The sequence below is a fragment of the Nycticebus coucang genome, chromosome 2 (assembly GCF_027406575.1).
Source record: "Nycticebus coucang isolate mNycCou1 chromosome 2, mNycCou1.pri, whole genome shotgun sequence".
In the NCBI taxonomy this organism is placed as follows: domain Eukaryota; kingdom Metazoa; phylum Chordata; class Mammalia; order Primates; family Lorisidae; genus Nycticebus; species Nycticebus coucang.
The window spans coordinates 105,872,733-105,887,955 of NC_069781.1; the positions used below are offsets into that span (position 1 = coordinate 105,872,733).

A 15,223-nucleotide genomic window follows, 5' to 3' on the forward strand; every position below is an offset into this window, starting at 1 on the left:
TCTTTAAAACTGTTGTTAAAAATTTCTCTTTCAAATATAATGGCAAATGTTGATTGTTTTATCTATGGAATTTCACAATAAAAAATTAAAACTGTGCTTCAGATGGGTTTGGGTGGCACATCTGGTGAAAGGTTCAAAGTGAGATATATCAGGCCAGACGCAGCGGATCACGCCTGTAAACCTAGCACTCTCAGAGACCAAGGAAGGTGGATCACCTGAGCGCACAAGTTGGAGACCAACCTGAGCTAGAGTGAGACCTAGTCTCTAAAAATAGCTGGGCATTGTGGCCAGTGCCTGTAGTCCCAGTTACTTGGAAGGCTGAGGCAAGAGAATTGCTTGGGCCCAGGAGTTTGAGGTTGCTGTGAACTAAGACACCGTGGCACTCTACCCAGGATGACAAAGTGAGACTCTGTCTCAAAAACAAACAAACAACCCCTCCCAAAAAAAAACCCAACAACAACAAAGTGAGATACATTATTCCCATTAAACCAAAGGTTTTCAGTGAAAATTAGCTGACCTGCTATTTGAAATGTAAATCATGTGTGAACATACTAACTGCATCGCTATTAGAATCTTCTCTTGGTCACAGCAAATGAGTAATATAAATCGGATACAATGGCTAAGTATTACCAAATCTGTATACTTTCCTATTTTGTAGATTATAAAATAATGATCCAATGCTCATTGCTTGTGATCGATCATTTTCCTTACTGAAATGCAAGCAGGCAGACCTACACTTCCAAAGCTTAGAGTATGAGTCAGTTTACTAGAGTACATACTCATGGCATTATTAATTAAGCAAACATGTGCAATATTGAGGGCTTACTCTGCCCCAGGGTGCCTGATGCTAGGTTCACATGCATGGAGTCATTACCCTCATGAAGCCTATAGGTTGCCAATCTGAATGAGTCCGATTCCTTTTTAATCCTATAAGGAAGCAGCCACTTTGTAAATCAGGTGTTATAAATACAGCTGCCTCTGAGAATGGGTGATTTAGCTGAGTGGGTGAAGCAGAAGAGGCTTACTCTAAACCAATAAAGAATGGTTTAGACTGTGGTTCAGTTGGAGAATCACTGCCTGATTAAAGGTATTTACTTCCAGAAGCATCAAAGAAAGACATACTTAGTCCGAAATCCTTTAGAAATCTTGCTTTTAAGGAGTCTTGCTTGGTTTGCAAAAGGAACCTTTTTCTGAAGAACAGTGCACTACGAAGTAGAATGGGACAAGGAGCCCACTCCTGAGCTGTTCTACCACCTGCCCATCCCAGGTAAACACTGAGCCAGGTGGTTGGTAAGATTCATTATAGGTCTGACGTTCTATAGTTCTGCCAGATCATCTGGGAGACAGTTTGGACTCTGAAGAGCCAGCAAACTAGGAGATGCACTTCAAATGGCGGTCTGATGTTTCAAAGTTGTAGCAGAGCTGCCTTGAAGAACATAAGTCAGGCTGCCCTTCCTCCCCACCACACCCCTCCATGACTGGCCCATCCACCCCTTCACTTAATTGAGCACCCCCTGCTGGACATGTTTTATATATTAAGCTTTTATTCAAGAAGTCATTTAATGAAAAGGGTCTTGCTGTTTAGAAAACAATGGGGGAATAATAACTAGCCTCTTGAGTGCATGGTCTTGTAAGATTCAAGCGTGCCAATTTTTTAGATGAGAAAAAAGAATAGAAAAATCATTATGAGAGAAAATTGTAACCTTACTTAACATTTTGGAATGTTGGTGTCACTGTGATATTTCACAAGGCCAAGTGTGTGTCTGGGGAAATTCCAGATACACTTCTTTCTAGCTGTCTGCTCTTAGGTAATTATTTCATCTTTCTAGGATGCAATTTCCTACTTGTCAAATGGAAAACTTACCACATAGAGCTGCTGAGAGGGTTAAATGAGTCATTACAAGCCAAGGACTTAGTACTTAACCTGGCTCATATTAGATGTTGATGGTACCTGTACTTTTACCAGATTATCTGGGAGAAAGTTTTGACACTGAGGAGAGACAGTATGTTGGGGGGAAATGGCATTCTAATCTCTGATGTTATAATTTTTATCTAAGTAAAATCTGGTTGAAATGGTACTGAAATTTAGGCTTCAGAAGAGGATATTTCTAAAAAAGGCAGCCTAAGCTTAATGGAGAAGGAGAGTTATAGGAAAGTGTCACCTTGGGGCAGGGGATTACTCCACTGGGGATTACTTTTGCAAAGGAAATACATGTGGAAATAATTCTTTCAGCTTTCTTTTTCTTTTTCTTTTTTTTTTTTTTGAGACAGAGTCTCACTATGTCACCCTTGGTAGAGTGCTATGGCATCACAGCTCTCAGCAACCTCAAATGCTTGGGCTTAAGCAATTCTCTTGCCTCAGCCATCCAACGCCCAGCTAGTTTTTGTTGCAGTTGTTGTTGTTTAGCTGGCCTGGGTCAGGTTCATACTCTCCAGCCTCTGTGTTTGTGCTGGCACTGTCACCACTATGCTACTCTTTTTGCTTTTCTGATATATGATTTTATCTTTGTTTAGTGGCATCTATTGTTAGACTCAGTGTTCAACTTTTATCTTCCAAAAATAATACACTGTATTTCTGGATCTTAAACAAAAGACTACAAGATAGACTTTGTTGAAAGAGAAGGAGTGTGCCCAATTCCACAACTTTGCATATACAACTTCACATGCAAAGCTCTTTGCATATCAAGGGCTGAGCCAGGCTGATTCAGAGCAGGTAGCTTTCCTCCAGGCTGTAAAGAAGAAGAGACAGGAGATTTAGCTGTGAGGACAGGGAAGTGCTTTCTTCAGAAGTAAAAAGGGCAGGCTTAGGGGGCATAACTAGTGTGTGTACCCTGCCCGGACACTAAAGAGGACCTAGACCCTCATGCTACATCCTGAGAGGGGCATGACTATGGATAACTTGTTGCTTGGGACTCAGATGACTTAATCTGCAATTCCAAAAAAAACAGTCTCAAAATATATGTAGGTAGGAATCGAAGTCCATTTAATGGCCTATTGATCCTCAAATGGTAGCTTGGGGTGACGCTTAATTTTCCATATCCCAGAGTGACTCCTGTGTTGTATTCGTTCAGGGAGAGTGGACTGTTTCAATGCCTATGTCTATCTTTCCCCTGGCTGGTTATTCATTAAGGAATGAAAGAAAATATTACCATGAGAATGTGACCACTTCTCGCTCCCTACCATAGGAATGTGACCTTTTGTAACTGTTCCAGGAGATAGCCCCAGGAGCTTCAGCAAATGTTTACTATTAAGCAAATATTTGACTGTTAGTCTTGTCTTAAGACAGTTGAATAGTGAACTAGAGTTCTTCTTATCTAGTTAGAGTCCCAGGTGTGTGTATTCTCTCTTACTTTATTAGAGACATGCTATTCCCGCCTACTTTGTAGTTTTTGCCTTTATAAGCTTGTAAAAAACTGCTGTGGGGGGCCTGATTTCTCGGCTCCTAAAAGAGTTGTGAGTCAAGTCCCAGTATACTGGAATAAAAATCCTCTTGCGTTTTTGCATCAAGCGACGTCTCTTACGGTTGATTGGGGTGGTCAGAGCTCCGGGCTGAGTGGGGGGTTCTGCCCCAAGTCTTTCATTTGGGGGCTCGTCCAGGAGATAACGACCACCCCTCACCTGCAGAGTCGACCTTGGAGGTAAGAAAGGGGTACCCCGAAAACTGCCTAGTCTGTGTCTTCAGTCCTTTTGTTTGACTTTGTGTGCGCGCTTTCGATTTCGCAGCCGTTCGGCACCTCGTGAGAGTGGCCGGACAGTGGTCGGTAGACGTGCCCAGAGGACCACAGGCTGAAACCCTGGGGGACGCCCCAGGAACTGAGGAGAACCAGGGATGCCTGGTTGTCTCCTGCTGTAAGGGCGCTGGTCGAGTCTGGTTGTTCGATCAAAAATTACGGGAAACGCGCCCGTCTGATTCTGTTATAGGCTTGTGAAGGACCAAGTGTGGTAGGTGGGTCCTTGTACCTGTAATATTTCTGTTATTTCTGTTATTTGTGTTTCTGACATATCCACTGACGATGGGACAGACTGTGACAACCCCTCTGAGTTTAACTCTAGATCATTGGACTGAAGTGAAGAGAAGAGGTCGTGATCTGTCAGTAGAGGTTAAAAAAGGCCCATGGCAGACTTTCTGCTCCTCGGAGTGGCCTACTTTTAACGTCGGCTGGCCCTCAGGAGGAACCTTTGACTTATCTCTTATTTTTGCTATTAAAGAGATTGTTTTTCAGAGAGGACCGGGAGCCCATCTGGATCAACAACCTTACATCATAGTCTGGCAGGACCTGGTGCAGAATCCGCCCCCCTGGGTTTGGCCGTGGACTGCCACATCCAGGCCCCCATCTAATCCTCAGGTGCTCGCTGTCCAATCTTCCGGTCCCAGAAAAGGGGGCAACAGTTCGGACCCCCCTAAGAAGATCTACCCGGAAATCCAGACTGATCATCTTCTCCTCAACCCTCCACCCCCTCCTCCCCCATACCCTCCCGCCTTGGCTCCTGTCGGGGGGCAGGGAGGACCAGCATCACCGGATCCGGCAATTGCCCCCTCTGCACCCCCGGGGGAACCTTCACTGGGGCCCGCACAAGGTACCAGGAGTCACCGCCGGGGAGGAGTGTCTCCCGACACTACTGTTGCCCTACCCCTGAGGGCATACGGCCCCCCGCCGGTGGCAACAGATGAGGGACCAAATCCTCTCCAGCCCCTCCAGTACTGGCCATTTTCTTCCGCAGACCTGTATAACTGGAAAACTAATCACCCCTCTTTTTCAGAAGACCCCCAACGCCTAACTGGGCTGGTAGAGTCCCTGATGTTCTCTCATCAGCCCACATGGGATGACTGCCAGCAGCTCATACAGACTCTCTTCACTACTGAAGAGAGGGAGAGGATTTTATTAGAAGCTAGGAAGAATGTACTCGGGGCGGACGGGCGTCCTACCCAGCTCCCCAACATCATCGAGGCTGCCTTTCCCCTCTCCAGACCAGACTGGGATTTCAACACGGCAGAAGGTAGGGAGCGATTGTCAGTCTATCGCCAGGCTCTAGTGGCTGGCCTCCGTGGGGCGGCAAGACGCCCCACTAATTTGGCTAAGGTAAGAGAAATAATACAGGGGGCCACGGAACCCCCCTCTGTGTTTCTTGAGCATCTAATGGAAGCTTTTAGGCGCTACACCCCATTTGACCCTGCCTCTGAAGGACAGAGGGCTTCCGTGGCTATGACTTTCATAGGGCAGTCAGCTGTAGACATTAAAAGAAAGCTGCAGAGAATTGAAGGATTGCAGGACTATACCTTGCAGGATTTAGTTAAGGAAGCTGAGAAAGTATACCATAAAAGAGAAATTGAGGAAGAAAAAGAGCAGAGAAAGGAGAAAGAGAGAGAAGAAAGGGAAAATAAGAGAGACCGAAGACAGGAGAAAAACTTAACACGGATTTTGGCCGCAGTAGTAGGGGAGAAGAGCCAGGAACAGACCCAAGGTAGAACTAAGAAGTCAGGTAGCCTGAACAACCGCATCCCGTTAGATAAGAATCAATGTGCCTACTGTAAGGAAAAGGGGCACTGGGCCAGGGAATGTCCTAAAAAAAAGAAGAAAGAACTCTCCAAGAAAGTACTGGCCTTAGAGGAAGAAGAAGATTAGCGGGGACGGGGCTCGGAACCCCTCCCCGAGCCTAGGGTAATACTTAAGGTGGAGGGGAAGCCAGTTGAGTTCCTTGTAGACACCGGAGATCAACACTCAGTCCTACTTGAACCATCAGGACCCGTCTCCAAGAAAAAATCCTGGGTTGTAGGGGCCACAGGGCATCAGCAGTACTCATGGACTACCTGAAGATCAGTAGATCTGGGAGTGGGACGGGTAACCCACTCATTTTTAATTATCCCTGAGTGCCCTGCGCCCCTCCTCGGGAGAGATTTACTCACCAAAATGGAAGCCCAAATCACTTTTACTCCTGATGGCCCAGAGGTAACCCAAAATAAGAGGGTAACAGCCCTGACCATGCGTTTAGAGGATGAACATAGACTCTTTGAAAAGCAGCTGGAGAAAGGGACTAGTCTTGTAAATGACTGGCTAGAAAAATATCCCGGGGCATGGGCCGAAACTGCTGGAATGGGACTGGCCACAGAAAGGCCGCCTATAGTCATAGAACTCAAAGCTACTTCCACTCCTGTGGCAGTGCGCCAATATCCTATGACTAAGGAAGCTCGGGAAGGAATTAAGCCTCACATTCAACGTCTGCTACAGCTGGGCATACTAGTAAAATGCCAGTCACCATGGAACACGCCCTTATTACCCGTCAAGAAACCTGGCACAGGAGACTATCGCCCTGTGCAGGACTTAAGAGAAGTAAACAAGCGGGCGCAAGACATCCACCCCACCATGCCTAACCCTTATAATCTGTTAAGCTCTCTCCCTCCAAACCATATCTGGTACACTGTCCTGGATTTAAAGGACGCCTTCTTCTGCCTCCGACTACACTCCTCTAGCCAGAACATCTTCGCATTTGAATGGAGAGACCCGGACTCTGGAACAACGGGGCAATTGACATGGACCCGACTTCCACAGGGGTTTAAGAACTCCCCAACCATCTTTGATGAAGCCCTCCACCAAGACCTAGCTCACTTTTGCGCCAGCCACCCTCAGGTAACGCTCCTACAATATGTAGATGACTTACTACTAGCTGGAACAACAAAAGAAGAGTGCTATCGGGGCACAGAACTATTGCTAGAAGAACTAGCCCGCTTAGGATATCGAGCCTCTGCTAAAAAAGCCCAGATCTGCCAGAAAGAGGTAACGTACCTGGGTTACACCTTAAGAGGAGGGCAGAGATGGTTAACAGAAGCCAGGAAGCATACTGTGACTCAGATTCCAGTTCCCCGCTCGCCCCGCCAGGTGTGAGAATTCTTAGGAACTGCGGGGTTCTGCCGCTTATGGATACCGGGGTTTGCTACTCTGGCAGCTCCCCTCTACCCTTTGACCAAGGAAGGCACTCCCTTCGAGTGGGGTGCCAGCCAACAGCGGGCCTTTGACAACATTAAAAAGGCATTATTATCAGCCCCGGCTCTGGCTCTACCAGATGTAACAAAGCCCTTTGTCCTATACGTAGATGAGAAGAGAGGAGTGGCCAGAGGGGTGCTGACGCAGCCTTTAGGGCCATGGAAAAGACCGGTAGCATACCTCTCCAAGAAATTGGACCCCATCGCTGGTGGTTGGCCAGCCTGTCTGAGGTCTGTGGCGGCAGTAGCGGTACTGGTAAAAGATGCAGACAAATTGACTATGGGGCAGAAGTTGACAGTCATTGCCCCCCATGCTTTAGAAAGCATCATCAGACAGCCCCCTGACTGGTGGCTGTCTAATGCCCGCATGACACATTACCAGAGTCTCCTATTAAACGGAGACAGAGTCCAGTTTGGCCCGCCTGTCATCCTCAACCCAGCTACCCTATTACCTGATACTTCTGTCCAGAAAGATGTATTACACACATGCCAAGAAGTACTGGCTGAGGAAACTGGAACTCGGAAGGACCTCTGTGATCAGCCCCTGCCGGATGCCCAGCTGACCTGGTTCACTAATGGGAGCAGCTCCATAATAGAAGGTAAAAGGGTGGCCGGGGCGGTGGTAGTGGACGATAAGCAGACCATCTGGGCAAGTAGTCTGCCTGAAGGGACGTCGGCCCAGAAGGCCGAGCTGGTCGCCTTAACCCAGGCCTTACGTTTGGCAGAAGAGAAAAAAGTTAACATATACACCGATAGCAGGTATGCTTTTGCTACGGCCCATGTTCATGGGGCCATTTACAGGCAGCGAGGACTGCTGACTTCAGCAGGAAAAGAAATTAAACACAAGGAAGAAATCCTAAGTCTACTGGAGGCTGTTCACCTTCCTAAGAAAGTGGCCATTATCCACTGCCCTGGGCATCAGAAAGGGGGGTCCAGAGTTGCTGAGGGAAACAAAAGAGCCGACCGAGAAGCTAAGCTAGCAGCTCAAAGGCTCAACATCCTGCCGCTATATGAAAACACTTTAAGGCCTAGCCTTAAAGAAATAGCGCACCCCCTTGTCAAACACTTTAAATATTCGGAGCGGGATCTCGAGAAAATGAACAGATTAGGCCTCCACTTAGAATCCCCAGAGGGGATCCGAGAAACTCCGGAAAGAAAAATCATCCTCCCTGAAGAGCAGGCGATCACCTTTCTCAGACAACTTCATAAATTAACTCATTTGGGCCCCAAGCATCTAAGAACTATTGTTCAGTCCTCCCCATACTATATTATGGAATTAAGTAAACTCATTGACGCAGCTGCAAAAGAGTGCAGACCTTGCCAATTAGTAAACACCCAGCCTAGCACATTACCTCAGGGAAGATGACTCCGAGGAGATCGTCCTGGGAGCTACTGGGAAACAGATTTTACAGAGATTAAGCTGGCCAAATACGGATACAAGTACTTGCTGGTGTTCATAGATACTTTCTCAGGATGGGTCAAAGCTTTTCCTACAAAAAGGGAGACTGCTCAAGTCGTAGCCAAAATAATATTAGAAGAAATTTTTCCAAGATTTGGGCTACCCAAGGTAATCGGATCCGACAACGGTCCCACTTATGTTGCCCAGGTTAATCAAGGTTTAGCCAAAATCCTGGGGCTTGAGTGGAAATTACATTGTGCTTATCGGCCCCAAAGCTCAGGGCAGGTAGAGAGGATGAATAGAACCCTAAAAGAGGCCATGACTAAATTATCCTTAGAGACTGGCATTACTGACTGGACAGTCCTCCTTCCCTTTGCCCTGTTCCGTGTGCGCAACACTCCTAGCACTCTCAAGCTGACCCCCTTTGAAATCCTATATGGAGCTCACCCCCCGCTTGTTGCCATGCAGCATCTCCCTTCCCCAGAATCTTACTCCTCTCAATCTCTATGCACCAGATTAAAAGCCCTTGAAACCGTGCAAAAGGAGGTGTGGAGCCGGCTGATCGAGGCCTACAAGCCCGGGGATCTGCAAATACCTCACCAGTTCCAGGTTGGAGATTCGGTGTACATCCGGCGCCACCGGACAGCCAACCTTGAACCACGGTGGAAAGGACCATACCTAGTGCTGCTCACAACCCCGACGGCAATAAAAGTCGATGGCGTCGCAGCCTGGATCCACGCATCTCATGTCAAACCAGCACCGCCGCCAGACGGTGGAAAGTGGAAAAGACAGACAACCCCCTCAAGCTCCGCATTCGCCGCAGTAGCCCTGCACCTGCTGATACAACTCCCGGTGATAAGTAGTTCTGGTCCCAACCCCCATGCCCCCCAGAGGTTAACCTGGCAGGTTCTCTCTCAGACTGGTGATATAGTATGGAGTACTACAAAAGAAGACCCTCCTTGGACCTGGTGGCCGTCCCTCACCCCAGATATTTGCGCCTTAATAGCAGGGCTAGATAATTGGGATATCTCCGATGAGACCTTTAAAGAGGTTCCATCAAGCCTTGATCACCATTTAACAAAGCGCTCACTTACCCAAGGCTCCACATCCCAAGGCCAGTACGTTGCAGACGCCCCTGGCTGTGGCAACTTGCCCGCCCAGCGCCGGATGCAACAAACGGAGTTCTATATCTGTCCCCGGGACGGGAGAACGAGAAGCCAAGCCAACAGATGTGGGGGGGTAGAAAATTTCTATTGTAAACAATGGGGATGTGAGACGACTGGGCAGGCCTTCTGGCACCCCTTCTCCTCTTGGGACTTAATAACCGTAAAGAGGAGCAGTACCGGAACAGGGTCAAACCCCCTAAATATTTCCTTCACGGAGAGGGGGAAACAAGCCCGAGATTGGATAAAAGGAAGAACATGGGGATTCCGTTTCTATATGTCAGGGTGGGATAAAGGATTTACCTTCTTCATCAAATTAAAAATAGAGACCCCCGTCGCTGGCCAGATAGGACCCAACATCGTACTCTCAGGACAGCAGCCGCCAGCTAGGCCGCCTATTTCTCCCCGTATGCCCCAGACTCCGGGGAGCACCCAATTTACTGAGGCCAGCACAGCCCCATCGCCTGCGAAACTGTCTCCCCAGGTAACATCCCCGGAGACTCCAAGCACCGGGCAGAGACTTCTTAACTTAATACAGGGGGCTTTCAATGTCCTCAATACTTCCAACCCTAATCTTACCGAATCTTGCTGGTTGTGTCTAGCCTCAGGCCCGCCCTATTATGAAGGAATCGCCTTCTCAAGTATCTTCCAAAATACCACCTCCCATAATTCCTGTGACTGGGGATCCAAGATCACCCTTACAGCAGTCTCTGGGTGAGGCATTTGCCTAGGCACGATCCCCGAAAATCGCCAGCATCTGTGTAATCAGACCATTAAAAGCCCATCAACCACTATCAATTATTATCTAGTGCCCCCTAAAGGAGGATGGTGGGCTTGCAGCACTGGGCTAACCCCGTGCATTTCCTCATCAGTGTTCAACTCCACTGCAGACTACTGTATCCTCGTACAATTAATACCTAGAGTTATCTATCATGAGGCGAGTTCCTTCGAGGCAGAATTCGATCTCAGACCCCGTAGACAGAAGAGGGAACCAGTCTCTATTACTCTAGCTGTCCTGATGGGTATAGGGGTGGCGGCCGGAGTAGGAACAGGAACGGCTGCGCTTGTCCAGACCCCACAGTATCTCAAAGAACTGAGAGCAGCTGTAGATGAGGACCTAAAAGCCATAGAACAATCGATCACAAAATTAGAAGAGTCACTAACATCCTTATCAGAAGTAGTATTGCAGAATAGACGGGGACTTGATCTCCTGTTCCTAAAAGATGGAGGGTTATGCGCTGCACTAAGAGAAGAATGCTGTTTCTATGTAGATCACTCTGGTATGGTAAAAGACTCCATGTCTAAACTCAGGGAGAGACTAGAAAAAAGACAACGAGATCGGGAGGCCCATCAAGGATGGTTTGAAAGTTGGTACAGCCGATCACCTTGGTTCACCACTCTCGTTTCCAGTTTAATAGGCTCTATTATTATACTGCTTCTAATTCTTACCTTTGGGCCCTACATTCTCAACCGTATAGTCACCTTCGTCCGGGAGAGAGTGAGTGCTGTACAAGTATTAATGCTCAGACAGCATTACCAGTCTCTCCGCCGAGACGATAGCCATGAGAATGAATACATAGAGCCAGAAGTTCCATGATTAGAACTTCCCAAAAAAACAAATGGGGGAATGAAAGAAAATATTACCATGAGAATGTGACCACTTCTCGCTCCCTACCATAGGAATGTGACCTTTTGTAACTGTTCCAGGAGATAGCCCCAGGAGCTTCAGCAAATGTTTACTATTAAGCAAATATTTGACTGTTAGTCTTGTCTTAAGACAGTTGAATAGTGAACTAGAGTTCTTCTTATCTAGTTAGAGTCCCAGGTGTGTGTATTCTCTCTTACTTTATTAGAGACATGCTATTCCCGCCTACTTTGTAGTTTTTGCCTTTATAAGCTTGTAAAAAACTGCTGTGGGGGGCTTGATTTCTCGGCTCCTAAAAGAGTTGTGAGTCAAGTCCCAGTATACTGGAATAAAAATCCTCTTGTGTTTTTGCATCAAGCGACGTCTCTTGCGGTTGATTGGGGTGGTCAGAGCTCCGGGCTGAGTGGGGAGTTCTGCCCCAAGTCTTTCAGGAATAAGATCTTGCATGTTTATTAACTGGTCTCCTTGTCACTCTTCTCATGACTATTTTGTAATCAAGACAGAATTTAAAAATTCATGGCACTAAAAAAATAAAGACTTTTAGCAATAGTTTCTAATATTTTGAGAGTTTTATTTTCCCTTGAAAATCAAAGTGTGAAGATTCCAAGCTCCTTGAGTAGAACATCTGGGCTTCATGGAAACTTTAGAGCTGTTAGGTACTTTACAGGGAATGTAGACCAGGTACCTTATTTTATAGATAAGGAAACTGAGGCCCAGAGAAGTTCAGTGATTTGTAGAAGATCCCCCAGTGAGTGGCAGAGCCTGGACTCATGCAACACTGCTAACTCTGACAGCAAAGACCCAATTATCACTCCATGCCCCCACATTTCTTTTATTACACAGTTGAGGGGAAGGAGCACATCTGCAGGATCTGGCTATAATAGGTACCATGTAAAACTTTTAGCTCCACTGGGAGAGCCCAGCACTACACTTGGAAACACACATTAAACATAACAACAAGCAGGCACCATGGCTATAATCCTAGCTCTTTGGGAGGTTGAGGCAGGAAGATGACCTGTCCCAGGAGTTGGGACCTGCAGTGAGCTACGATTGAGTCACAGCACTGTAACTTGGATGACAGAGTGAAAAAAAAAAAAAAAAAAAAGGACCAGAAAGAATAAAGCACAATCAGCAGTTATTGAAGAAGCTGAATTCCTACCCAGACCACATGCATTAGCATTCATGTCAGTTACGTTAGCTGAATAATTCTCTCAACTCAACTCTCTGAAGAAACTTCCAGAAACTATCAGAGATTTAAGTAGAGATGTCACGTGTTTGGGCCCTCATGAAAATGAAAGAAATGGAACATGGTTAACAGATGCTGTGCCAAAGGAAGAGAATGATTCAGTTCATTGCTACAAAACATGACTGCAGCTCAGCATGAAGACTTGGTCTTTATTAGAGAAGGCAAAGTGTTTCCAATTGAGGCTCCCTGGGATTTAATTGGTTTTCAGGAAAATTAGATATCATTGAAGCAGAAGGTTAATGTCTGTCACAGTCCAGATTTTTTGGAATAACTTTCTTCCCAGCATGTGTGCTTTAAGCATAAAAGGGGCTCTTTGGTTTCTGTGTACTCAGTGGGATTCCAATTGCCTCAGTAGATGCTTACAATAAATATTTAAGAAATCCATAACATCTACTGTTTATAACAAGAATATTCACATTTAAGATATATTGACCATTCCAGCAAAACATTTTTTTAAACAAACTCTCATGAACTGACAAAACCCAACATCATTTTAAAAAATTAAACATGGCTGAGACATATCTTATGAGACTTACAACTGTAGACCAAATTTGTTGGTAATTTTGTCGCCAGCACACTACCACACACACACACACACATATATATATTTTTTAAGACAGAGTCTGTCTATGTTGCCCTCAGTAGGGAGCCATGGCATCTTAGCTTACAGCAACCTCAAACTCTTGGGCTTAAGCATTTCTCTTGCCTCAGCCTCCTGAGTAGTTGGGACTACAGGTGCCTTCATGATGCCCGGCTATATTTTAGTTGCAGTTGTCATTGCTGTTTGGAAGGCCTAGGATGGGCTCGAACCTGCTAGCTTTGGTGTATGTGGCCGGCACTCTACGCACTGAGCTACGGGCACTGAGCCCACATTACCATATTTAAACAAAAATATTTTTGCTATAATGTAATGTGCTTAGGTACAACTAATAATTTATTGAAGACCTATCAGGCACCAAATTCTTCATACATTAGGAGATTCTTCACACATTACTTGACTTAACCTTTAGGGCATTCTTCTCATATTCTCACCTTTGTTAAATAGTTTGTTAAATTTAGCAAGTGAGTATGAAGAGGGCCAGGAATAGGTGAAAAGAATAAAAAAAAGTCTTTGAATCAGAAACACAAAATTGCTAATAATTTAACTTAATTGCACTGCATTTCATGTAGCCACACTTATAGTTATCTACAAAAAAAAAAAAGCTATGACAAAAAATCTGCCATCTAGAAAAGTCAAAAGAAGAGTGAGCTGCTAGTATACCACGATGGGCCCTGGAATATGGAATATCTCTCTAGTGTTAACAAATACCCCTTGGTTAAGAGCAGACCTTGTCATGAGACTGTTTCTGAGCTCTACATGTGAATCTGAAATAGACAGCATCTCTGTTGAACTATGCTGAGACCATTAAAATTGTTCTTTACACACTTTAGATAAAGAGCCATTTTGGGAATCTTATGATAGCTATTTATCTCTGCTTCCCCCCAAAAATATAATTGTAATAAAAATTTTTAATCAGTATCAGTTTATTTATTACTGATCTTCTATTTTTGTTTTAATTCAATATGGCAATTCATTTTCTGTGACCAAAAGGCAACTCAAATTTTGGAAGACTGCCTTTGGAAATCTTAGAATCCAAATCTAAAATAAATCTCGAGATTTCTTCTTCCTAGATTGCACTGATGTTACAAGTGCCTCGCATAATACCTTGTGCTTCCTCTTGGAGCTTTTTCAGTAAAAGCACCAATACATTTACAGTAGAATTAAGAATGATAATTGAACCAGGTGTCCAGGAATAAAGTGATGGTGGACCGATCACTCTTCCAGAGGGCCAGTTTCAATGACTGCAAAGGGGAAGATTATGTGAATCAGGAACAATACTAATTTAAGCCAGTTTCTCTAGTGAACGTGTCCCTTGAAGAAACAAGGTATCTATTAGTGTAAGAATAAGACAATTAAGACATTCTAAAATTTCTCATATGTATCGAGAAACCATAAAAGTTTTATGGTATTTCATATGAAATAATTTCTAAATGCAAGAGTTCCAACTTGCCTTTGTTGCAGAACATTTCTAAAAAATAATTATGGGGTTCAAGTGTTTTTTTTATATGAATGAATTGTATCATGCTGAACTTAGGACTTTCAGTGTGCCCATCACCAGAATAATTTATGTTGCATCTGACAGGAAACATGTAAATTTGAGTGATTGATTCATGTGACCTCACCCAACTGTCCCCAGCCTCTGAGATGCAGATAAAAACAAGCATCTTTATTTACCTCTAGATTTATCAAATGGCATTAAGTATCCATGATGACAAAGAATATATTTTTGGTGGTCATGATAGCTAGTGCTGTGAAGACCATCAAAACATAAACCATGGCCTTGATAATCTCGCCGAGAAGATACAGTTGAGACACAAGAAACAAATTCAAGAAAATATAAATATACTTAAATTATGTACTATAGCCTATAAATGTTATAGGAGTTAATTTGAATCAGGAAGTCAATAAAGTAATTAAGATAATCTTCCTATTGTGTAGGTGTATTTAAATAGGCACAAATTAAGATAAAGATGGACATTTAAGACATGAGCAGATGCCTGTATACCAGAAATAACTTGGCAAGTCTGTATAGAAGGGAAGGACACATCTGGGGTGTGAACTAGAGTGTGATGAGCTGCTCATTTGAATAGTCTGGAGGAATCAGAAGGCAGAGGGCTATGGAAACCCAATAGAGAAAAACAAGCAGATGATCAACTAAGATACTTTTCAGGTATAAGAAGAAATAGAAAT

The 15,223-nt window shown here is 44.9% G+C and overlaps 1 protein-coding gene across 1 annotated transcript; it reads left to right on the top strand.

The window, feature by feature from the left end:
• Window positions 1–4,769: 4,769 nt before the first annotated feature.
• LOC128598106 (uncharacterized) lies at window positions 4,770–14,229 on the top strand (the record flags this gene model as incomplete). The annotated part of the gene is given in 3 exon segments (XM_053608349.1): window positions 4,770–8,502; window positions 8,505–8,536; window positions 14,104–14,229. Coding segments are annotated over 3 exon segments (3,891 nt in total), but the record flags the coding sequence as incomplete, so codon positions are not given.
• Window positions 14,230–15,223: the final 994 nt, after the last annotated feature.